The 24,527-nt window shown below is 38.4% G+C and overlaps 2 protein-coding genes across 5 annotated transcripts in view; one reads left to right on the top strand and one right to left on the bottom strand.

The window, feature by feature from the left end:
* Window positions 1–431: 431 nt before the first annotated feature.
* LOC139819204 (uncharacterized) overlaps window positions 432–24,527 on the bottom strand; it is a 98,717-nt gene continuing 74,621 nt past the window's right edge. For 2 of the 4 annotated variants that reach the window (XM_071788401.1, XM_071788399.1), the window contains exons 4-12: window positions 5,234–5,482; window positions 5,002–5,119; window positions 4,421–4,898; window positions 4,137–4,328; window positions 3,700–4,048; window positions 3,269–3,612; window positions 2,972–3,117; window positions 2,468–2,615; window positions 432–679 (exon numbers count right to left, since the gene is read on the bottom strand). In XM_071788401.1, the coding sequence (XP_071644502.1) occupies window positions 4,033–4,048; window positions 4,137–4,328; window positions 4,421–4,898; window positions 5,002–5,119; window positions 5,234–5,473 (1,044 nt within the window). In that variant the 5' untranslated portion in view covers window positions 5,474–5,482 and the 3' untranslated portion in view covers window positions 432–679; window positions 2,468–2,615; window positions 2,972–3,117; window positions 3,269–3,612; window positions 3,700–4,032. The remainder of the gene's footprint in view (window positions 680–2,467; window positions 2,616–2,971; window positions 3,118–3,268; window positions 3,613–3,699; window positions 4,049–4,136; window positions 4,329–4,420; window positions 4,899–5,001; window positions 5,120–5,233; window positions 5,483–24,527) is intronic. The other 2 variants (XR_011733629.1, XM_071788400.1) reach the window with 2 other exon arrangements.
* LOC139819158 (piggyBac transposable element-derived protein 4-like) lies at window positions 11,078–22,449 on the top strand. Its single transcript, XM_071788358.1, has 2 exons — window positions 11,078–11,532; window positions 11,617–22,449. Exon 2 carries the CDS (start codon window positions 11,627–11,629, stop codon window positions 13,355–13,357), a length of 1,731 nt encoding a protein of 576 aa, XP_071644459.1. The 5' UTR covers window positions 11,078–11,532; window positions 11,617–11,626; the 3' UTR covers window positions 13,358–22,449.

The following is a 24,527-nucleotide window of genomic DNA, read 5'->3' as shown; positions in this document are numbered from 1 at the left end:
TGCGATCGCTACTGGCCGCCGCGCCGCGACAGCGTCGGAGGACCGACGGCCGACGCGGCCGCATGCACTCTAGGTACTTGCGGTGCTCCATCCCGAAACCACCGACGACAAACCACCCGCGCCACGCACGTCGCGGTTTGACATCCTAAGGGCTGCACCGCTATTGCTACTCGTTTCTCTACTTAGGGAGCTATATAATAAAATAATGCATTTACAGGAAAACGACAAACAAAATGTGCTGATTTATTCGATACGAATTTGACAATGAATGGGGTTGAAATTAAAATAATTAATCGTACAGTTTTTGTTAAGACATTATTAATTGTGACTACATTATTTTTGAACGATCTAAAATAGAATAAAAATATATATAATGTACATAATCTATAACATTGTATGCTTAATTTTATAATAAGAAACTACGTGTGAACTTCTCATATTCCTATTTTATTCTTGCAACATGCTACAAAGTGTGCTTCGCTAATATTATTATTAACTTTTTGTTATCACACTAGCGTCCCTGACATTGCAAGTGTCCCCGCAAGTGGACACACGTGGACACACTAAACTTGGATGCAAAACTCGTGTGTCCGCACGATCCAAGTTTCGGTAACTTTCTCTCGGTCTGAGAACTTGAACCAAGTTCTAGCATCGTAGACACGCAGCCTTAAGCTGAACCCTGCAAATAAACATTAATGTTAAACACGTACTCTCATGTCGCAAAACTCCGACATGATCGCGGAATCGTGCGCGCGAGATGTGGGCGATTAGTCTTGCCGCGAGAACGAGGAAGAATTCGATGCGAAATTGCGTATTAAGAAAGTACTACGGTGAGATCATAACGCGACTCGTACCTCGTCGGAAAACCGCCGAGGAAAATCGCGGCGCCGCGCCCGCGCCTGGTGGTGAGCTCGTCGTGACAAATGTCCGCGATCGTGACAAATATCTGCGACACAAACCCCGCCGTTTTACCGAGAACGTTGACGCATCGATCTTTGCGGGCGCATTACGCGGATGTGCGTCATCCCGGATCGTGCGATCGATCGGTTAGATCCGCCGATTAGCGAACGCGGAAGCACGGCATGAGCATCGTAGATCTTGGCGCAGTGGCCACGTGAGAGGCATCGGCCTTTATCTCGAACGCTAATCGACGCTATTTTCGCACATTGTTACTGTCGCTATTGTTACTGCGGGTTGTTTAGCAAGGGGAGAATCTTATGGAATTTATTCATGAATCTCTCACGGATTCCCCGCTGATTTCAATAAACTTATTATTAATATCTATCCATCTGCACGCTACGAGCGGATATTATCCTGATATTTAATTGCGCTATCTGGATACTGTTTCCCTCGCTATTGTTGCAATTATCACGTAATTAAATAATAATTTTATTGTCAATTTTTTCAAAAGATCTCTGATTTTAACGAGCTATGCGCATTTACCTGGATCAGTAAAAAATTATGAAAAATTAATGACCTGTTTTTCATTTACCATTTCATAAATAATATTAAGGGAACGCTTTGTTTAATGATTCAGACTTCAAAACTGAAACTATTACAAATCGTTATCGCACGCATGTCTGATCGTGAGTGTCATCCGAAAATAGATAGGCCACGAACGCTTCGTTAACGTGTACTCAACGCATAATATCATTTACAATTATTTTATGCTCTATTGTGATTCAGAAACCAGTCGTCAGTCTTGCAGATAGATGGGAGCACTGGTAAAACTATCAGTCGGACGAACTTTAAGCCTCAATCACGCGGATGTAACATAAAACGCAACGCGAAGAACGTGATGAAAAACATATGATGAAGAGGCGCGATTTTAGTATTAGTATAGGTATATTACATTAAACAGAGATGCAATTTTGTCAAACATTTGCTTACGGTGTTATATACAATGAATAATGATAATACCAATAACTCTTTGCTGCAATGCGATAAATATTAATAATAAATTGCAATGTCTGATATTAATAATTAGTTGCCTGATCGATAATAAAAGCTAACTTACAATTAGTGATAATTAGTAGTATACAGCATGTGTTTCGACCTCTATCGTAGATTTGGCACTATTTCGTAGACTCCAGGAGCATCGCTGTTTTGGCAAGATAGCGCGGATACGAACGGAAATAGATGAGACTAATTGGTAGATCAAAGCGCAGTCGAGGCTCTTCAACACGTGTCGAGCGCCAACGGCGATTTGATTTATGCGCAGAGACTTCTCTAATTTTATACCGTATCGCCGTATGCGAAATAAAAGACTTTTGACAGTGCGATTTGCCACTTGGATGATAATTCTCGTTTAAAAGCGCGCGAGCGATTCGCGGCAACATGTGTCTCGGCGCTCTAATCAAAACCAGCTCATCCGCGCTTGGCTCTTCGCGGAAGAGGAAGGACAGAGAAGGCTTTTCGAGGCTGACGTTTTCGCGTTTGTTTCCGAAGCTCGCGCAACAAAACGTACCCAATCGTCGCGTCGGCGCGCTTGTGTCCGTGGTCATAAGAGACAAAGGAGAAAAAGGTGGATTCCGACTTCTTCCGGCATAATTTTATCCCGGAGGCCAGCTCATGTGTAACGAGCTCTCCGGCGTAAAATTGCCTTTCTCCCTCTCCTTATTAATAAATAAAAATGAATATTTTATTTTTATTAGGCATTAACTTTTTTTACAACATACAATAGTTCATCAGATCATTTTTAAAAAGTAAATATGTAAATATGAAAATATAAAAAGTAAATATAAGTAAAAAGTAAATTGTTGATATGACCCAAAATAGTAAACAGAAACTATTGAAATTATATTCAGTCGAATACGTAGACAGATACATGCGGATATTCTTTCTTCCATTCACTAATCATACCATTAATATTAATAAGTCGACTAACTTTACACCATATGAGATAAAACTTTTGCAGTTTAGGACATTGTTTTATAATAATGGATAAATTCTTATACGTAGCAAGTCCCACCTGAAAAAGATGTAACTCTTCCAAGTTTTGGCACCCCGTTAGTAATTTCAAAATGCGATCAGTTAGGGTAATATAGGCAAGATGAACTACTTCCAGACGTTGACAGGATGAAAGTTATCTGCTCAAGCTGTCCTCATCGATTGGCTCTTTGTAACAAAAATCATATAATTATTACAGTACTTCAATCGCAAAGAAAAAATCAATTTTCAAGATACTCGAAATGCAAGAGAAGCAAACACAAATTTCGATTAAAAAATATAATATTTTAAGAGAAAATGTAGCGTAGCACATACTTACAGGGGAAGATACAATTTTCGTAAATTTTTACAGTCAGCAAGGGCATCAATACCCTGCCGATGTAAATTTATAACACCGTAAACTTATTATTTCCAAGTTGCGACATGAATTTTTCAACTCTGTTGCAACGACGTCTAGGTTATTGTCCACAGGTTTCGTTAAATCAGTCATGTATAGACTTTCCAAATGTAACTCACGCATCCGTTGATTTTTTTGCAGTATTTTGCAAATACGTTGAGCCTCTATACATAGAGTACTAAAGTTTAAATGTTCCAAACCATTCAGTCTCTCGAGATACGAAAATCCTTTGTCGTTTATACGTTCACAACTACTTAGATCCAATTCTGAAAAGAATATGTATTAGTCATATGCCATTCATCCATAATCTTAACAATCATATATACACAATATACATATACATGCATACGTACCTTTTAAATTTTTGCATATCTTTGAAATTTCAAGTAAGACAAAATTGTCAACAAGCTCGCAGTTCCTTAATCTTAAGTGCGTTAAACGCCTGCCGCAATTATCAAGAAAGTTTATAAAATTCATAACATCAAAGTCGCTTGCTGTAAGATCTAACTGTTGCAAATATTTACATCTAGGTGTAAAATAACGAAACATAGCATCCATATCTGTGATATCTCCACATCGCACGTTCAAACGTGTATAGAGTTCAGGGTCCCGTATTAAATTATTGAACCGCTTATCTACATAACTCATGCGGCATAACGTCATCCAATCCAAATTTTTTAATATTATTAGCAGTATTTCTTTCTGCAAAGATAAAATATAAAACTTTAATACAGGAGATGACATTGCAATAAATATTATTACAAAAAATAAACTTCTTAGAATATTTTACAGGAAGCGTTGATAAACTGCAACGCGGGATAGCTCCTTGGACTCATCCGAAGAGAGTTTCATACGCTTCGTATAATTTGAATGGCTTTTTAATAAAATACGACGCGAATATCTTTGTCCAAAGGGTTGTACATAACCCGGGATCACCTCCCCAGATACCTTTTTGTTTCTCTTATAAGAGGTCGTTACATCGCTGCAAATAACATCAGAATAAATTAATATTTATTATTAAAAGAATAAAAAAAATATTGAATATATTACTTAATATCAACGATTATAATATACCTTTTAAAAATAATGCAATATTCAGGAAAATTCTGTTGCAGATGAACTATATCCAAATTTGCACTTTTTAAATCTGCTGTTAAATTATAAACTTCCTCATGGTGTGGAGTGTACATGCTGTTAATTTTTTTTAACAGATTAGTTAAGCTCTCGTTAGGATTTCTAGAACGGATTAATTCTGATGTACCGATAAGCATCACAGCATCTAGCTTTGTGTGAGACTTAGGTGAGCTGGACTCATTCCTAAGTATCAGTTTGATAGAATCGATTTTAAAGTTGCGATACGCAAACGGAAGCGATAACGGTGGAGAAAATAATCTTGATGTTGGCGGTACAATTTGAGACGATTCATCCCACAACTTAAACCACTGTTCACGATTATTAAAATCTTCAGCCCAAATTTGAATTACGTTTCCAGGATTATACATTTCATATATAGTGACTCTGACTGGATATACAGCTTCATCAAATTTGAGATCTTCAAAATAGAAAATATAATTGTATTCTCTTCTCAACATGCAAAAATATATTTTCTCTAACAATATCTTATTTATTCATTCAAATATTAATACATTACATACCAATATAATTATTTTTGACCGATGCCTCGTCATTCCAATCAATATCTAAAACATGAAGCTCGTAATTTTGATCTTTGTTTTGCCATGGAGATGTTGAGATACCAAAATTATCAAGTCTCTGTATTAAAAAATAAAAAAATGTCAAATACTACAAACTCTTGTAGCGTAAATTTAGTTAGCGATTACTTTACAGTACAACACTATAACAGATAATACCAGAAAATACACATACCCAGTCATTTTTAAAGTATGGTAAATGAAAGAGTTCTCCATAGTTTGCAAATTCAGGTGGCCCAATTATGTCAGGGACAGTATAGAATATGCTAAAATTCTGGTAGTTATCGGCAACATCTCTTTGCTTCACAAATTGATAGATGAATTCAACACTATCCTCCTCTCCTACGGATACTCTGCCGACATAGGGATATCGGCTACAACTCTCGCAATATAAAGGTTGATAATGGGATGTCATATTTTCTCGCTGAAAGAAGATAAAAAATATCGAGAATAATAATCCTTGCTTTTTTAGCATATACTAAAATACATATATTATCATATTATATATTTATAATTATAGCGTAAAGATTATATAATCTAAATTTATCTTGCTTCCATTCACATTGCTAGTATTGACATTTTTGTCTGCGTTTCGGTCCCTCTTCGGACCATCTTCAGCAATCTAACACGATCACAAGATCACAAATATAAATATACATAAATTTGCGATTTACGGTTTTTACAGCAAATCACTCACAAAACGTATGGTAAATTAAGTGACGAACGGTGAACCTCCCACGAATGACGAGGATTATATAGCCTCCTCCGGGTTTCCGCCACAAAGGATGAAGATATTGTCATCCTAAATAATATAATCTATTGTATCAAAAGTGCGGGTGTGATACCCTCCCCGTTCGTAAGGAGCACCGTCTGTCTGGAGCAACGAGGGAATACTGACTGTTATAATAATTCGATACAGGTCAAGGAGAGTTTTTATATATAAACATTGACCGTTGTTATTAAATTTTAGGCAGCTTGTTTATGACTGGAAAGTACGCGTGGTGAAGACTTTCTGTATCTATTTGTAAATTGAGGCCGTTCTTTTGTCTTCTTATAAAAATCATTTCAGACAATAATCTCTTTCTATCGAATTCATGACCATGAATCTGTGTCTACAGTCACTACAGACATCTGTTTCGTATTTTTATTAATATGATTAAAATGTTCCGCTATTCGCGTTTTTAATAAGCTTTTTGTCAGTCCTACGTATAATGCGTCACAATCTTTACACAGAATTTTGTAAGCAACATTATTATTATGTGATCCTGTAGGAATTGCATCTTTATGTACTCGGATGTGAATTGTCTATAGTTATTTGTGTAACAAGTGTCGTAAGATGAAAATTCCCGGGTGCGGAGTTTACGCACGAGCCGAAGGCGAGTGCGGTAACCGCACCCGGGAATTTTCATCTTTACACACGACTTACACTCCCTATTTTATGTTGCAAGTGCCTGGAAACTGGTCTATCACGCACGCGTAGCATGCGTAATGGGGCACTTTCCATGCACGTGTTGCATAAAGTTTATTCATGCCTGTGTAGGATATTCTAGTTTTTAAGTCACGAACAACATTATTAAATTGTTCTGAAATATGTGGGATGAAAGGTATGGTAAAATATGGTTGGTGTTCTATATATTCATCCTCGTTAATCGTTGTAGTATTAAAGAATTATTAAAGAATTATTTACCTTTAATAACCTCTCGTCCAACTGAACCAAGCGAAACACGTGTTCGGGCAAAATCTAGTGTCTCAACACAGTATATAACCAGTATGCTCACTTAAGCCTTTTTTGTGGTTTGCGCCGATCCGTACTGCGTATAGTTATTTTTTTAGGTGCCACCAATCGGAGGATTTTTGGTAGATTTTTGGCGAGGATATGTGGTAGGGCAAAGTCGGTGTAACACCACAGATGCTAAAGTAATTTTCGTACGTTTAAGGTGAAATATTGAAAAATCAGTGTGACGCGCAGAGACGCTTATATATATTGAGGAAAATTTTGGATAATTTTGATAAGATTTTTCAAGTTGAATAAAGGTTACAATCCTGGAAACCGAGGCCCGTTTAACCGTTGATACGCCGATGGTCCGCCTAAAAACTGGAGGAAAATCGGAAACCAATAAATCAAAGGTGTCGACAGAGAGTTGAGCATACTAATTGGCAAAGTTACTTTGTAGAAGTATCTAGTTACAGTTAAAGTTCTATTCACCGAAAAAGTAACTAGTTATAGTTACAAGTTACCGACTTTGAAAAATAACATGTTACAGTTACAATAACTGAAAAATAATAACTCGTTACTTTCCAGTTACTTTTTTGCAATAATTGTGTACTACTATTTTAATATTGAGTAAAGAAACTCTTTATTAAGTATAACACGGGATTTTCGAGTAGTGCATTTGTTGAACGAATGTTCAGCTTCGATGGTTCTGTAATGACGCCATAAAAAGGACATCTTCATGATGATATAATCGAATATCAAATTCTATCAAAAATTTTATTAAAATTATTTTGAATATTGAAACATTATATTATACATATATTATAACATTGTATAAGTGCATAATAAATTTATCTGCGTATTTAGAGAGCATATGATTTAATTTTTTTACTATATTTTACTATTTTTTACTTTTTTAATAAATTACTATTCCTCAAAAAGATTTATTATTGGCAAAGTACATATCCTTATTAAAACTTGTTTATTTTTATTAAATTTTATAATTAATACAAATAAGGTACTTTTTCTTCGCCAGTGAGTAATACAGTTAACTCTTTATAATTAATATCTATTTATTCATTTAACAAGTATCAAATCTACACTTAATATGACAAAAATTTATAGATAATCTTGTAGGAAAAAGAATTAAATTATATGCTCCCTAAATACGCAGATATTATGCATTCATATAATGTTATAGTATATAATTAATAATATATAATATAATATTTTAATATCCAAAATAATTTTAATAAACTTTTTTATTAATTTTTAATATTGTAGAATTTAATATTTGATTATATCATCATGAAGATGTCCTCTTTATAGCGTTATTACAGAATCATTGACGCTGAACATTCGTTCGACAGATGCACTACTCGGAAGTGCCGTGTTAGGATATAACTCCAGTATATACGCCGCACCTAAGGAAAACTTAATTTATCGAGTACTATTTACTATTGTTTAAAGCAAATGAATTATACCAATAAGAACTTCATATTGTGTACTTGTGTACTACAATAAAAAAATTAGAAATATAAAATATCTATTCTTTGTATTTAACAAAAAAACTTTTAGAAACTCTTGCATTTTTACCATATATCTCATAGGGGTGAGATATATGACATTTATGGGTGAAATATACGCCTTATAGAAAATTACAAATAATGTTTATTAATAAGGCAATAAAATGTCATAATAAGTTATAAAATGTGTGTAAGAAGTTTATTAAGATGTAAAAACAATAAACAAATTATAAAACTAAAAGATTAAAAAAAAAATAGAAGAACGATAGATGCATTAAAGGTTATTGGTATACGATCCAAGAAAAAGAAAGAAAAAGAACACGTAGAAGATTTCGATTTTTATAGAGTGTCTGTACAGCTGTGGCATAAATCCCGTATGGTAAGTAAAAATGCCGTATATCCTAAACAGGAGGGATACACAAGATATCGAGCTAAACAAAGAATACAAGAGATATGCACTTGTATTTTGCTATATTCCATCCTTTACTATCCCTCTACACTTATGTATCATGAAATAACCATTAATTAACCTTTTACATTCCTTACATAACAATCATTTTACGTAGGTCATAATATATGATCGCGTTACTTACTACGGTGAGAAATTGATTCAACTCACGACGTTTTCGTTAATATTAATAGTAAAGAACTAAAATTACAACACAATATTAATATAGCATAAAGACATATAACGGTGTGATTGCAAGTATCTTTATTCCTTCTATTTTTTCTGACTTCTGCGGCGTAAACTGGAGTTACCCTATACTTAAAAAAGAGTTTCTTAATTGCAGTATAATCATTTAACATACCAATATTGTTATTATTCGATTTTAAGGTAGTCCGTAAACTCATTTTCTTTGAAATCTCATAAAATTTGAACAGTTTATTAATGTAAACTCGATTTACACATCTATGCAATTAGAAAAAATTAACCGTACCAAAGTTGAGATAATTGAAATCAAAGTAAGTATTTTTTATATATCACAAGTATTACATGTATTACAGGTACAAAAACGGCTTCCGATATCATGTTTCTAATTATTATAGCGATCAAACTACTCTTGCAACATTTATGAAAAACAAGAAGACGATAGAAGAGACTTGTAAAAATATACTTACAAAAATACAAGACCTTTGACTATCTAGTTCCGAAGTAATTGATACTTAAAGTACACACACAATTTCTGATTCTAGCGGTGGGCGCATATGACAGCTAACCTTTGAAATTAGCTTTGAAGTGAACCTAATCTAATAGCAGACATTAGTTTCTATATATATGTACATATGAATTTCTTACACACACATGCATAACGCGGACAATCCCAGCTAAATACTAGGGGGAGTCTGGGAGACTTGACCATAGAGGAGAGTTGAACCACTTCAAATATCTCGTTCAAATTTTGCGCCAAGCGCGCAATTGTTAAGTTGCTGTATTATATTATATTGTTGTATTATATAAATACAACAATATAATATAATATAGCAACTTAACAATTGCGCGCTTCAATTCGCGCAAAATTTGAACGAGATATTTGAAGTGGTTCAACTCTCCTCTATGGTCAAGTCTCCCGGACTCCCCCTATATGTCATTTGTTTATTATTAACTTTTTGACAGTATTGTCACGGACTAACCACCTTAAGAATCAATACAATTCTTCTTGTGCGGACTCGACTTCTTTTGTTTGTTGGCTAAATGCAAAAAAGTCATCATGATCATGGAGTTTTTCACTAAAATTTGGGGAATTCTCAATATTCGTTCTATAACGAATGCCTAATAGATCTTCTAAGTAATTTTTAGCAAGTTTCTTTTCTTCTCCATTTCAACTTAATCCAAGTCAACTTAAATTTTGGGTGCAAACTTGCGAAAATTAACTTTTTTTTTTTAAATAAATATCCGTGATGCACGACGGGCAATGTCTAATGGGTGTACATACAGTGTTTTTTGACAGAATAACTGTATGCTTATTGGATATGGAGTGTCGCGTTATCGCGTTGGTCTGTCAGAACCTTAAGTTTTAAATACATACATAAAGCAACTATTAAAGTAACTATTAAATTAGTTATTAGTTATCAAAAAATGTAACTAAGTTAAGTTAAAGTTATAGATGGAGAAAAAGGAACTAAGTTAAGTTATAGTTACCAAAAAATAATAACTGTAACTGTAACTTCGTTACAAGTAACGAGTTACTTCCCAACCCTGAGTGATTATACTGTGATCTCAATTTACCTGTAATATCTTGAAGCCATAAAGCTCATGGAGAAGGAATTACATTTTTTTTTCAAACTTCTTTTATTTTATCGTCTTGACTGCGCCCCCCCCCCCCCTGAGCCTTATATTACCTACATGAAGCATATTTTAAGCGAAAAAGCGGAACGGAGAATTATAAAGTATTAATTTTTAACGGTATTTATCGATTAAAATGCTTGTATTCAATAGATTAGCTGAAAAGATAAGCATATTAATAAAAATTGCAATGAATTAAGTGAACACAATTAAAAGAAATGAATACAAATGTCTATTTGTCATCATACCGTTCCGGTTTTCCGCGCAAATTGTGCTCCATGTAATACAAGGCAATCAAAACAGACGGAACGGAACGCGGGAATCTAGTAAATTTTGTCTTCCGCGTTTTCACGTTCCCGCGTTTCCGCGCTTCATGTACTGTCACTGTCACCCTCAAGCTTGCGCTCAGTGCGGGGGCACCAACGGCACCGCTCTAGTTACTTACTAAACGGCACTTGCACTCATGTATGGATACATATAACATTCATATGGAAGTGTATATAACCCTATATTATATAATTTCATGTAGCGTTATATATAAAATGCAAAATTTCCGTACTTATATATGATATTATAGGTATATGATCATTGTATAAGACTAATGTAAGACAATCGTAAAAGCGGGCGATAATTGATGTATAACGATATCGGTTAGAAATTTGTTCAAACGAATGATTGGGTAGGGATGACCCTCAGTAGGGGAAAGACTGGAACTTATAAATAGTCAATAAACGGTCACAGCGAGACACAGTCCTACAGTACAATTTAATCTTGAAACTCAGCAGAGGTGGCACCGTCTGTAGTACTGGAGATTACAAATTTCGAACGGACACGAGTGGCCCATGCACAGAGGCTACGTGTGCCAAACGCAGGGTCTCAAAACTTTGTTTTTCCGTGCAAAAAATTATTTTTTGTGGTTCTTTAAGAAAAATAACATCAAAAAAAGTTAGGTAAGTGTTAAAATTAAATATGTAAGACAATTATTTGTCAAAATAATGAGTTTTTCACTATAGTCTTGTGTTTGAAAATTTTAGAGTTAGAATAATGGCTGTACGGAGTGCCGATGACCTGACTTATGCACTTCGTGACCGTGAGGAAGTCGATAATTTCGAGGGCGTATTATCTTGCGAGGAAGAAGAGGATAACGTTGAAGAAGAGGAGGATATTGAGACTGAAGAAGATGGGAACGGTTTTGAGAACGAAGATGAGGAACTCGAAGATGAGGAACTCGAAGATGACACGCTTTCGGAAGAATCGGCGAGGGGAAGAACTTTTATTCGAGGTAGAAATGGTTACAAGTGGTCTCAAAATGCATCAGAAGTAAGTCTCGAGTCTCCACAAATACATGTTCCTTCACCGGCAGCAAATGTATTACATATTCGCAGTCCTCTCGATGCGTGGAGCGAATTATTCACGGATGAATTATTGTCTATTATCGTTACTCATACAAATGAAAAAATTGCGATGAATTTCCGTGACTCTGACGAAGGAGAAACTCCGGCATCTCGTAAGGAAACAGATGTATTAGAAATAAAAGCGTATATAGGATTATTGTACTACGCGGGTGCTACTGGCCAGTCAAAACAATCGATTGCAGAAATGTGGTCATCGGAATTTGGCGTACCTTTCTATGTCTCTGTTATGAGTCGTCCGCGTTTCGAGGTCTTGTCAAGTGTATTACGATTTGATGATAAACAAACGAGAGAAGCGAGAGAAGCGTCGGATATATTTGCTCCGATTCGAGAAATATGGGATTTATTTATCAAACGTTGTCGTGAAAACTATATTCCGTCTAATAATCTGACAATAGATAAACAGCTCTTAGGTTTTAATGGTAATTTTTCTGCTCGAGTATATATAAACTCACGTTTCGGCATAAAAATTATTTCCATGAACGACGCGAAAACGTATTATATGTTTAATGCTATACCGTATATCGGCAAAGTAAACACACATAAAGACGAATCTGTGCCAGAATATTACGTGCGTACACTAACAGAACCGATATATAATTCAAATCGCACAGTAACTTTTGATAATTGGTTCACAACAATAAGAATTTGTGATAAATTGCGTAACCAGTATGGTTTACATGCTATCGGCACAATAAGAAAAAATAACCGGGAGATTCCTCCTACGTTTACTACCTGCGCATCCATTGGACTTGCGCGTTATGGCTATGATAATAGCAAAAATATAACACTTCTTTCTTTTTATCCGAAAAGGAATAAAATAGTTCTTGCTGTGTCAACTCTGCATAAAGAAAGTACAGTTGATATTTCAAAAAAGCCAGAAATTATTGAGTTTTATAATGAAACTAAAGACGGAGTTGACACATTTAATAAAATGGTTTCTTTATACACAACAGCTAGACAGACAGCTAGATGGCCAATGCGTGTTTTTTATGGAATGCTGGACCAAGGTGGTGTCAACGCGGCAATTTTATATAATTTGATTACAGAAAATCAGTGCTTATCCCGCCAAAAATTTTTAAAACATCTTTCGATTTCGTTATGTAAACCTCATTTGGAGCGTCGCTTAAATATAACCAGTCTAAGTAGAACTATAAGAAGTAGTATCTCGCTTATACTGAATAAGTCCGAAGAGCATCATATGTTACATGGACTTGATAGGTTAGAGAAAAGAAAGATATGCTTTTTCTGCCCTACAAAACCCGTGAAAAAAACACTATATTGTTGTGCAAATAATGAATGTCAAAGATCCGTATGTGAGGAACATCGTTTATGTATATGCCGGGATTGTTATTATTCATAAAACATAAAAATACAAACTTTTATATTTTCACCGTTCTTTTGTACAATATATAATATATAATAATTGTTTATAATAATTTATAATATATAATAATTTTCTATAAATTCACAATTTAAAACAATTATCACATAATTATGTTATTTTTATTCCCTTTTTCCATGAATCTATTGACATCGAAAATACGCATTTTTCAATTGTAAAAAAATACTATTTTTTAATAATACAAGATCGACGTCATTTTTTTCTTAAAGAACAATTCTTCAGCTTCTATCTAAAAAAAATTATTCTACGTACATCGGGAGGCCTCCCTCCCCCCTCTCACTCTTGTGCACACACGCGCACGCTTTGCTATGACCGAACGACTCGCTCTGACCTCCGACCGTCCATCGTAATCCCTTTACCGCGAAACTGCTCCGGAACCGCCACAGTTTCCACACTCTCCTTGGAGAGTGTCATCGAATACAGGCCGAAATTAACCGATCGACTCTGTCCTTTCGTCGTTTAAAGGGATTTTCGAGCTGTCCGCTTTGCCCTTCCTTCCGAAACGCTGCAACGAACGCCTCGTCGTGTTACCGAGCATGCTACGTGCGTCTTTAGTCTTTGTCTCTGCGAATCCTGTCACGCTCGGTGAGTCTCCGATAATAATTCGCGTAAAGGGATTCGTCATCGTCACGTGCGCGTTGAAAGTAGATCCGCACTGCGAATGTGGATGTGTTTGCGATTATTATCATTAGGCATTTGCTGTCCCGAGGTATCCTTGAGAACGACGTTCTTTACGAACGTACGTCGAATACTTTCACGTATTCGTAGCGCGAATCAATCGGGACAACATTATAGTTCTCTGACACAGTTTTCATATTTTAAAAGAAAAGTCTGTTTGTTACATCGAAGAGATTAAATCATTTTCTATCGCACAACAATTTCGAGAAGGTAACTTGATCTTTATCAAAGGACAACATTTACATTCGATACGTCGAGACGCGCAAGAAAAAGAGTAAATAAGCGGGAAAACGTCTAACCGGAAAAGATATTTGCTTTCAATATACCGCGAATCTGCGAGATACGAGATGGAGTGTCGTGATTTACTCGCGAAGAAAAAGAGATCCTTTTGTTTACCACCATTCCGTGGAGTCTATTTTGTTTCCTTTTGGTATCGATTTATCTCTTCTTTTTTCCCTATTTCTCACCTTCTCTCCGCGCGCAACGCATATGCAAATCTTATGGAAATATGACTAATTCAGCGTCGTCTCGACTAGACAAAACCGGCGCGATTAAAATTCCATTCGATCGACTTTCAAAATGTTTCCGCGATGGCAGAGCGCATTAGGTATACGCGACAATTCAATTTCAATAGATATACACACGCTTTTTGAAATGCACAGAGATTGTATGAATTGCTCTATCAAAATTAGCAATACCGAGATGTACTATTCTCCTCTAAACTAATTGTGTGCATACAGTGTATAATTACATTAATTACCTTTTTTGTGCTCTTATTTTCGTTTATTTGTTAGCAATGTAAAAAATATACAGAGTGTTTCTTAAGTGATGTCGAAAACTCCAGGAAGTGATTCCTTAGACAATTTAAAAAAAAAAGTTCCTATATGAACATGGACCCGGAAATGCTTTTCTGCAGAGTTACGGACCTTCAAAGTTTATTTTTTTTTAACTTTGAAGGCCCATAACTCTGCTTGTTCATAAAAACTTTTTTCTTTAAAATCGCCCAAGGTATCACTTCCTGGAGTTTTCGACTGAAGAAACACGTACCTTATATAGTACAAGAAAGGCATCGCCAAATGTGTTTATTTTTTTATATTAATGTCACGATAATAAAATGAAATTTTGATACCATATCAAAAGTGTGAATAAATCATCCATTCATTTTTATTGTTTCTCTCTAATAATGTAAATTATAAAACACTAATTATATTATAGGAGAAAAATTATCCACATCTCTTCTCCGTGAAAGAAAACAACTGTTTTTTACGATCTTTATCTCTTTTCAAGAGATGCAAAGACGAGACTTTCTATTTATTACGATTTGCCGCGTTGACTTGATATTCACCGGATATTTTTTCCGAGCGAAAAATAAAACAAGTAAATGTACCATGAAGTTTTCGTATCGCGTGGTAACTTTCGCGCGACACGACGTCGACGACGACAACAGGATTTTCGAAAGATCGTTCGTAGACGGGCCGCGAAGACATTTCTGTCGCGCGCGTTCCAAATTTTTCCGCTCAAAAGCGTCCCAGAATTCACTTGTGCCGGGCGACGACGACGCGCGACGACGCGAAATTGGCTCGACTCGTGGCGCAGTTTCGCGGACGTGACGACGCGAAAAAGAGAAGGAACAAGACGGTAAACGGAAGGAGAGGAAGAGGAGCGAGGCGCGAGAAGGGCGCGGAACAAGAGAGCGAAAAGAAGAAAGGAGGGATATATTGGCCGGAATATTTACGAGGAGTCGAGCTCCGATGCACCCCCACCCGAAAGAGTCGCTCCTGGTTGCGATCTTTCGTGTGTGTGTGTGTGTGTGTCGCATGTACGTGTGTAACGCGTGCATGTGTGTTGCGTGAACGTGTGTGTGTGTGCGGCGTGCGTGCACGCGTGTCCACGTGTGTGAAACGAGACGTGGCAACGCAGGCTGGAATGCAGTTTAGGAACGTACGAGTCGCCCACGAGGCGAACCCGGCCCTCCTCCTCCTCATCCGCCGCCGCCACCTCCCTCTGCCTCTCCATCGCCGTTCTCTTCCTCTCTCGCGTCCTCTCCTCGTTACAGGAAGAAACGAGGGCCGAGGGAGGTGACGGCTACCAGGAAGGAACTCGCTGGAATTCCCCTGCGGGGAGGACTTTTTCTCCATTTTTTTGCACGTAGAATTTTTATCTTGTCCCTTACCTTGCCTCCGCGTACGCGAAACGACGCTTTGTTCGCGACTTCCTTCCGACTGTGAGAAGTTATTTGCCTCTGATTCATCGTGTATCCACTTACACGTGCGTGTATTATGTTAATAACGCGCGCAAATCATAAAAGAATTAAAATTATTTTATTGCGTGTCAAGTTATAAATTACATCCTCCTCAAAAGTGAGATGCATACATTTTATTTCTAAGAGATAACTTAGCAAAGACACAGGATGAAGACTTCCAAATAATTATCGTAAGAAAAAAATATAATAATCAACAAATACTCCGCAACCTTTAATTCTGTATAATCGGCGAAGACTCGCAATTTCCACGCTCACGCGATCAAAAGCCGGAAGCTTGAGGAACTCTTCCTAACTCTAGTAACCCGTTGAGAGTTAGCGTATTATTGATACCGTTAACTGTTGAAAATCTCTTCCAGTAAGGACAGCGAGCGAGGCCTTATCGGCTCTCGCGTGCGGACTCGCGGAGGAAAGTGAAAGGGATCGCTTCGTGTATCCGCGAGAGAGAAAGAGAGAGAGAGAGGGAGAGAGAGAGAGAGAGACGAGCCGGCATGGCATGGCATCATTCTCGATCGTTGCCGCGTGGCGTCATCGACGAGAGGAGAGACCTCCTCTCTTAATTGGCTCGGCGTCTAGCGCGTTAGAGCCAATTGTCGTAACGTAACGTAACGCCAACGCAGCTTCCCACGCCCGGAGTCTGAAGACCGCCTTCTCCGAGGCGCCCGAAGCCGCGCCGCGCCGTGCGGTAACAGGTACTTTGACTGGCCGCGCATAGGTGCCTAGGTGCCCCTATCTACTTGCCGCGTCTCTGCGCGCGTCTCGTCTGTCCGTATCTACTGCCTACTGCGGCGCGCCAAGTGAAATTCGCCGCGCTTTGTCACTTGCTGGCTCGGACTACGCCACGTATCCTAAAGGCCATTGTACGTAACAAAATTTTAGTCGTAATCGTAAGGCTATAAGAAAATTGACCAATCGCAGTCGAGTATTCTCCTTATGGTCGAAAAATAAGGTATAGTGATTAGTCAGTTTTCTTACCTTATAGTTATGACTAAAATTTTGTTACGTGCAATGGCCTTAACTCGTGCAGCGAATTCTGTAAACATTCAAAGGAGGAAAATTACTGATTTATATCTGATTTATATAAATGCAAAATGCTAAAAAAACGCGAGTTTTCTATGTCGCACGAAATTAATTTATATGAAAATTATCTGTAACTTCTCAATATTTTTACACGCGTAGTTTTTACTACAGAAAGTTTTTAATAGGTTTTAAGAGAGCTTATCAGAGGATTTCACTAGATAGCGAAGGAAATTTTACTTTACCCGACTAGAGCTAAAAATTTCGACGCTTTGTATCTCTAATGGGAAATCAGGTAATACGATTTCTATGAGCAAAAACGTAAATTATGTTAAATCTGAGGTGTGGAATGAGTAAATTTGGAAGCTTAGAAAACATTATCAAATAAAATTTTGTCGTTATCAAATAAAAATTCCGCTATTAAAGTTAAATTAAATAAATTAAGTAAGAATAACTTTGCGATTAATTCAACTCACACGATTGATGGAAGCAAAGAAGGAACACTCGTAACTGACAGCGTAAATTCTCGCAAAGCCTAGCTACCTAAAAAGTGTTACGCGAGTCTTCAATTTATATTGAGATACCTATATATGAGGAAAGAAATATTTACGCGTTGTGTAAGGCGATACAAAAAAAAATGCAAAGAGCTGGGCACAAGCGATAAGAATTGTTGCACTTAGCGCCACGTTAAAACGGCTATCGGTATTTTGCAACCGATTAACGCCTAGAATTCACGTCGGGCGAAGCATAATAATCAAGCCATGATATCGCAACAACGTCTCATAGTCGAATTTCTTCGACATACTTTCTGCACGCGCCAGATGATATCGTCACGTAATTTTACCTTTCTTTCTGTGATTTTAATTTAAATCGCGCTTGTCTAACATGTACCTATTTCTATACGGCAATAAAATTGAATAATAAGTTTCAAGCACTGTACTTTATTTTATTTTTCTTCTTCTTAAATTAGATACTATTTATTTTTGCTTCTACATTCAATTATTTACTGCAATGTCATAAAAACGCGTGTATATGATTGCAGATTGTGGACTGTGGATGGAGTTCAGATACCCGCCATGGGTTCGCTAAACCTAAATAATATACAGAAAAATATTTTCAAGCTAGTTATTACATTGCGTAATGCCGAGAATGTCGAGTCGAAATAAAAATAGAATATTTTATATCGATTGCATTTATCGAAGTTATCTCGAACAGCGTGAAATTAACACGAGAATGCCAGCTAATCGTGTCGGTAATGACGGTAATCGTCAATATAATAAAATAAAGAAGAAATATAGAACCTGTTATATCTGTTTGTACCCCGGTACACATTAAACTCCGTTCGATATCTACATCTTTACGTCATGTAATTATTCTCTTTATACTGTTAATAAATCATAATATTCAACATAATCGTTACGTCGGGATATTTTTTATCTCTGCTAAGAACAGCAATGTCACAGCAAACCGGACGGGCATTAAGAACACTGAGAACACCGGAAAAACTGTGAAAATGAGATTTTCTGCGTGAGATTTATATAATATCGTATCTCTTTCGCAATACTCTAATGGGAACATCGAGGAAAAAGTATCGAGGATATCGCTATGCTGACGTTGGCGGAATTCGAAGGTCGCGTCGAGTAAGGTCGACGGATTCTCTCCGCTTCTCTCCTGCGCTTATTTTCTCTTGCGTAAAAAAAGAAGAAGAAGCAAGAGCGTTTCAAGAGTATGCACGCGTCTCGCGACATCCACACTCTTTCGCTTAATTACGCATCAAGAAATCGCAGACGCGAATCTCGATTCGCGTTTCCCGTCGTCCTTCCTCCGATAAGATCAATGACTCCTGACAACTTCCTAACTATCGAGACGACCGGTCCGATGCCCGCGAGCGGCTCTTAATGGCCGAAAAGCGGCAATTACCCGCTTCCTGTTTTTCTGAGAAGATGTATGATATCGTTAACTCGGCATGCATTAACGCGCGGCTCATTGGTTTCCAAATATATTAATTCAGATAAGAATGTTTCAGCGTTTAATCAATGTTCTGAATGAGTCGATGAAGATATCTCGCTGATCGGCCATTTACAATTATAAATGAAACGAGTCTCTTCGAGTTTCTTATCAAGTTTCGTTTTATTTTTTCTGCCCGTCGTGTCACTTGTCGCCGGGATTGAACCGGGAATTTTACGGACCCGCTGCTTTTCGGCCTTTCGAGCTTATCGAATAGTCGCGAGTCGTATTAGTTGAACATTCTTGGCACGTATGTAGGTGCGCGAGGAAATTTGAGTGGTAGCGTTGCGGAATTTTGCGCCTAGTCGCCGACTGGTTCGCACGCGGGGAGCCGAAGGTCATCTGCGAGGAAAGTTCCCCGAAGCAAGCACGAAGGCTCGCCGACGCCGCCGCCGCCGCCGCTGCCAAGTAGTATTGGGAGATATAACGGTTTTCCGGATCGACTAACTGTTCCTGCGGAGCGACCTTAAAGATTTTTCCCAATGGGGACCAGGTCTTCGGGAACCACGACGATTGGCGGGATCCCCAGTAGGTGAGCCAATCCGATTCCTCGGGGCTTTCGACACCGCGACTTCTTCGGATCGGCCGCCGCGGAAGCGTTCGCGGTTTCTTCGATCCTCCCGACTCGCGGGTCGCGCAAGATCAATTTGCGGACGAGTTCGCAAATTGGCTTTTACGCAAGCTGCCGCAAGTCACCGGTGTGCTTTCTTATGTACACGGATTCTACGATCAATTTTGAAATAGATTAGATTGTATGCCAGGAGAAACGTCGGGGCGCTATATAATTACTCGAAATTTTAAAAAATTCAATATTTATATGGGATATGTAAAATATATCCTTTTATTTTTCGTCTACGGGATTCGTTAATCAATCCTGCAAAAACAATTATCGGCAAAAATCTGATTGAATGTCAGATCTCTCTCTCTTCTTCCAGAGTTCATAACAGATTAATCGAACTAAAATTATCGAACTAAAATTCTAGCAAAATAAAGTACACTTCGGATCGAACAAAATATCTATTTTCAAAACTTAATTCGCAAGAATTCATAAATTACTTATAAAGACTAATGCTGTAATCTTACAATCAAAGAATTTATAAGTAAGAAGTGATAAGTTTGAGAGGTTCTGTATATTCTTCATTATCTTATTCGTCATGTGGGACTATCGATCACGGCGATGTCGCTTTAATGATAGATTTCTTCACTTGAAATTTTAACTGATAAAGCTGCATTCGACTGCTTTTTAACGATGGTGATTGTATATCGCTATTGATTTATTTATTGAACGGATTCGTCAAGTGGACGCAAATAAGTCGTTTTCGAAAAACCTTCGATGTCAAATAATCAACTTCGATTCGATGAGGACGCCCGATAAAGACGTCCATGTTTGCGGGAGGTCATTTGACAAAATCCATACGCGCCATTTCAGAAATAAAGCACCGTAATAGTCTTCAGACTGTTACTGTATCTTTAAAGAAACCCGTCAGAGGCATGTCGCTTTTTGAGACTAGATTCGCGAGCGAAAAGGATATATTTAAGCATTCGCCACTGTAATAAAGAGCTTTCATGTCCTAAATTTTTTAAAACTGAAAAAATATCGCTCCCAATAAATGGAGAAAACACTGAAAATTTTATATCGCGATGCATGATATTCAGATAAAAATTTATATCTCATCTAGTTTAATAATGTATTCCATCTCTCTAAATTGATATTTATTTTATAAATTATGACTTTTTACTTGTTTGAATCTATGATTATTTCTTACTTTATTCTTAATTCCTCAAATGGCTTTTCTCCAAAAGCAACGCAAAGATCCAAGGGTCTAAAAAGGATTTAAATGAGGTCATTTTTAACGAGATTAAATATAAATTCCGTGCTTTAACAGGTTCGAAGAACGGCTACTTCGCCTAATCGTGCATGATACGCAGGGTCTCGGAAGGTTAAAACACGATTGGCAAACACATACACACACACACACACACACACACACACACACACACACACACTTAAAGGCAGATCAAGTGTACAGTCCAAAAGCGGCTCGCTGGGACGTAATTGCGGGTTGAGAATAATTTCGGCGGTAAATTCCTTAACGTTCGGGTTACGAGCGTACCGGGGTCTGGTATTATGGATCGTTTTCTCGTCCACTTCCGGGTGCTAGAGGCTGTCGGATTCTCGAAGGCCTAAAAGGCGCCATAACGCCTTCGTTCGTCGTGCAGAAAGGGAGAGAGAAGAAGGGGAGAGACGAGAGGCCGGTTAATGCGCCGAGTTGGACAAACTTCCGGGTCTTCGGCGACCCTCGCTTGTCCCGGAAGCCAAACGAACGTCACGAGGAGAGCCGTTACACGCGGACATTAAGGCAATCGCGGGGGTGTTGCGCCACATTCGACGACAACCCGCCGGAAACGATAGCGCCTGTCTCAAGTGCGACATCGATTGCCAAGGGAGATCATCGTTTGCGAAGTTTTTTAGAGAATATATATTCTGGAAGAAAGGGTTCTCCGCGCGAGGGAAAGGGACATCAAAAGTTTTCACAAAGATTTCTCGCTGCTTCGAGTCTCGTAACAAATGCAAACTTCTTTGTTTTAAAAAAATAGTCTGAGAACATTTTGCAGCATACGAGATAAGACATAGCTATTCCTTTGACATTCCGTATATTCAGTGCTGCTGCGCGTCTACTCTGAATCTACTTGGGATCAAGTGCACGGCATCAACACGACGCCAAAGGTGCTCGGCATCGACCGAAACAGTTAGGAGACGCCGAAATTGCTACAAGTCAGGAGGAATTCTCATTAAGTGGACGATACACGGAAGTAAAATGTTCTCTCTCGTTTGGTAACTCGAATCGCTCCGAGCCCCCGCCCCCGTCCTACAAAGTTTCCAGCAAGAAACTACGGCCAACGGAATCAAGACGATCCGAGAGAACCGGCGATTGAAATATCACACGTATACCGTAATCCGTACACAGAAGTGATGTTCGCGCGAAAGGAAAGGATCGCGCCCTGCGCAAAAGAGATGATGGGTCGGCGGCATTCCGGGGATCCGGAAAATGTGATCATCGTAAATGTGGCTCTCTCTCTCTCTCTCTCTCTCTCTCTCTCTCTCTCTTTCTCTCTCCTTCTCTCTATCTTTGGTGTGCCGAGTGGGAAATACACACGGTCGAGATGCGTGTCTGGCTATTACTGCAACTCTTAATCGATTCACTTGGCTCGAAAAGTTGAGAGAGAGAGAGAGAGAGAGAGAGAGAGAGAGAGAAAGAGAGAGAGAGAGAGAGAGAGAGAGAGAGAAAGCGAAAGAAAGAAAGAGGGACGAAGAGGATTGGCAGACAGCGGCGAAAAAAGCGGAGAGACGACGTTCGGATCGCACTGGTTACGGCTAGATGACCTGGCCTCCTCGGTGAAGAGACACGAGGTGATCTGGGATCGCGCCCTCCGTTACGGAGGTACGGTTATGCGGAGGTGAGCGATAACGGAACGTCCTCCACTCTTCCACCGGTCGTTTTCTCCTTCTTGCCTTCGCGCGTTCCGGCCTCCGTTTCTTCTTCTTCTTCTTCTTTCTTGTCTTCCAGCGGGCGATGCGCTCGCGCATAACCACTTTTGGTAATCTTGAACAGCAAGAAGAAGCCGCCGAGGAAGCCACCTGACCGAAAGTGGATCGCCAGATGTGCTCAGATGTTTACGATACTTTGATACTAGCTGATAAGTATCAGAGACAGTATAAGAAGAATTAATACTGCATTCATGATACATGCCCGTTGAACCTATAACAAATATATTTTGCAAACTATATGCATATCATAAAAAAACGATACAAACGCGAGTTATTTTTAACAAAGTAACTTATAAATTATAATTTCGTATCTTTAAAAATATATTTCCCCACCTGTGACATGCAAAGTATCATCACGAAGTTTCAATATTCAATCATCCTTTCATTCGAATACTTACTTTTATCATATTATTTTTAAGAATGAGAGAGTGAGCCAAAGTCGTTAAGCAAACGCAACCGATCGGGATCTGTTCCACACGAGCTTATAATCAGCGTAACATATATACAAAACTTGACGCTGCAACGTACAGTCAGCCGCTTCGAAATCCGTCCATCGCCAGGAGCAACCGACTGCTCGTCCCGGTAATCTGGCCGATCTCTCGCTGAGAGCCGCGAGTCCCCGCGATCGCTATCGCGTGTCGGACGGTCGTTACGGCGACCGGAAGTTGTCATCGGTATACGATTGGATAGCCCCGACATTCGCCAGTACGCTTCACGAACGTGGCCATTAACTTATTATCGATTACTCGTCCCGTGTGTATGCGGGAGCAGTCGCGGATCGAAGCGCGTGCAAACGAGCGCGAGCGCATTGGCGTGGGATGTGAGAATCGCGAGAAGTTTCGCGAGAGAAGTGATCAGCGAGGCCAATAGGTCCACGTTAGAATTAACAAAGAAGTATCGATATCCTGAAGAAATTTAAAATTAATACTGATCTCACAAAAGTAAAGTTAAAACGTTTGATCTTCTTTTTTAAGCAAATATCACTCGACGTACAGAACAATTCATCTACACTTCACCCTGTGGATGCTTTGGCCATTTAAGAAATAATTTTTGCTCGATACAGTGTTCGTATTCTGAATCATAGGAAATGCATAAAATAATTTCAGAATTTTTTTTTCATTTGTTTTTAATTGTTTTCATATTTATTTTCATTTTTATCGCCATGCCGTGGCTCGAAGCTTTTGTCTGCGTATCGCGCAAAATAGGTCGTGTAATTGTAGCCGTGTTAGGAGAGGTGTTCAATTTAACCCGCCGTGATATTCCGAGGATTCCGTGCCGCCTTTATTGAAGCAGATTTGCGCGTTATTGTATGACGGCGCGCATACATCTACACATTTGACACATACACACATACGATACACGTATATATAGAAATACAAATACTGCGTCAGGCGAAGGCAGGTGGTTTGAGTGATCGTGACGGATAGGGTGGCACCCGGAAGAAGGTTAGCCGAGAAGATGGAAGTAGGGTGGAAGAGAGCCGTCGGTGGAAAATGAACCGTGGCGGCATAGATGTGTGTATGTGTGTGTGCGCGCTTATGTAGATGTGTGTGCAAAAGGGGACGCTGTAGATGTAGCTGGCTTTGACGTAAGCGGAAATACCGGAAGTACCGCGT

This window comes from Temnothorax longispinosus, chromosome 9, assembly GCF_030848805.1.
Source record: "Temnothorax longispinosus isolate EJ_2023e chromosome 9, Tlon_JGU_v1, whole genome shotgun sequence".
In the NCBI taxonomy this organism is placed as follows: Eukaryota; Metazoa; Arthropoda; class Insecta; order Hymenoptera; family Formicidae; genus Temnothorax; species Temnothorax longispinosus.
This window is presented reverse-complemented; position numbering and strand designations above follow the sequence as displayed.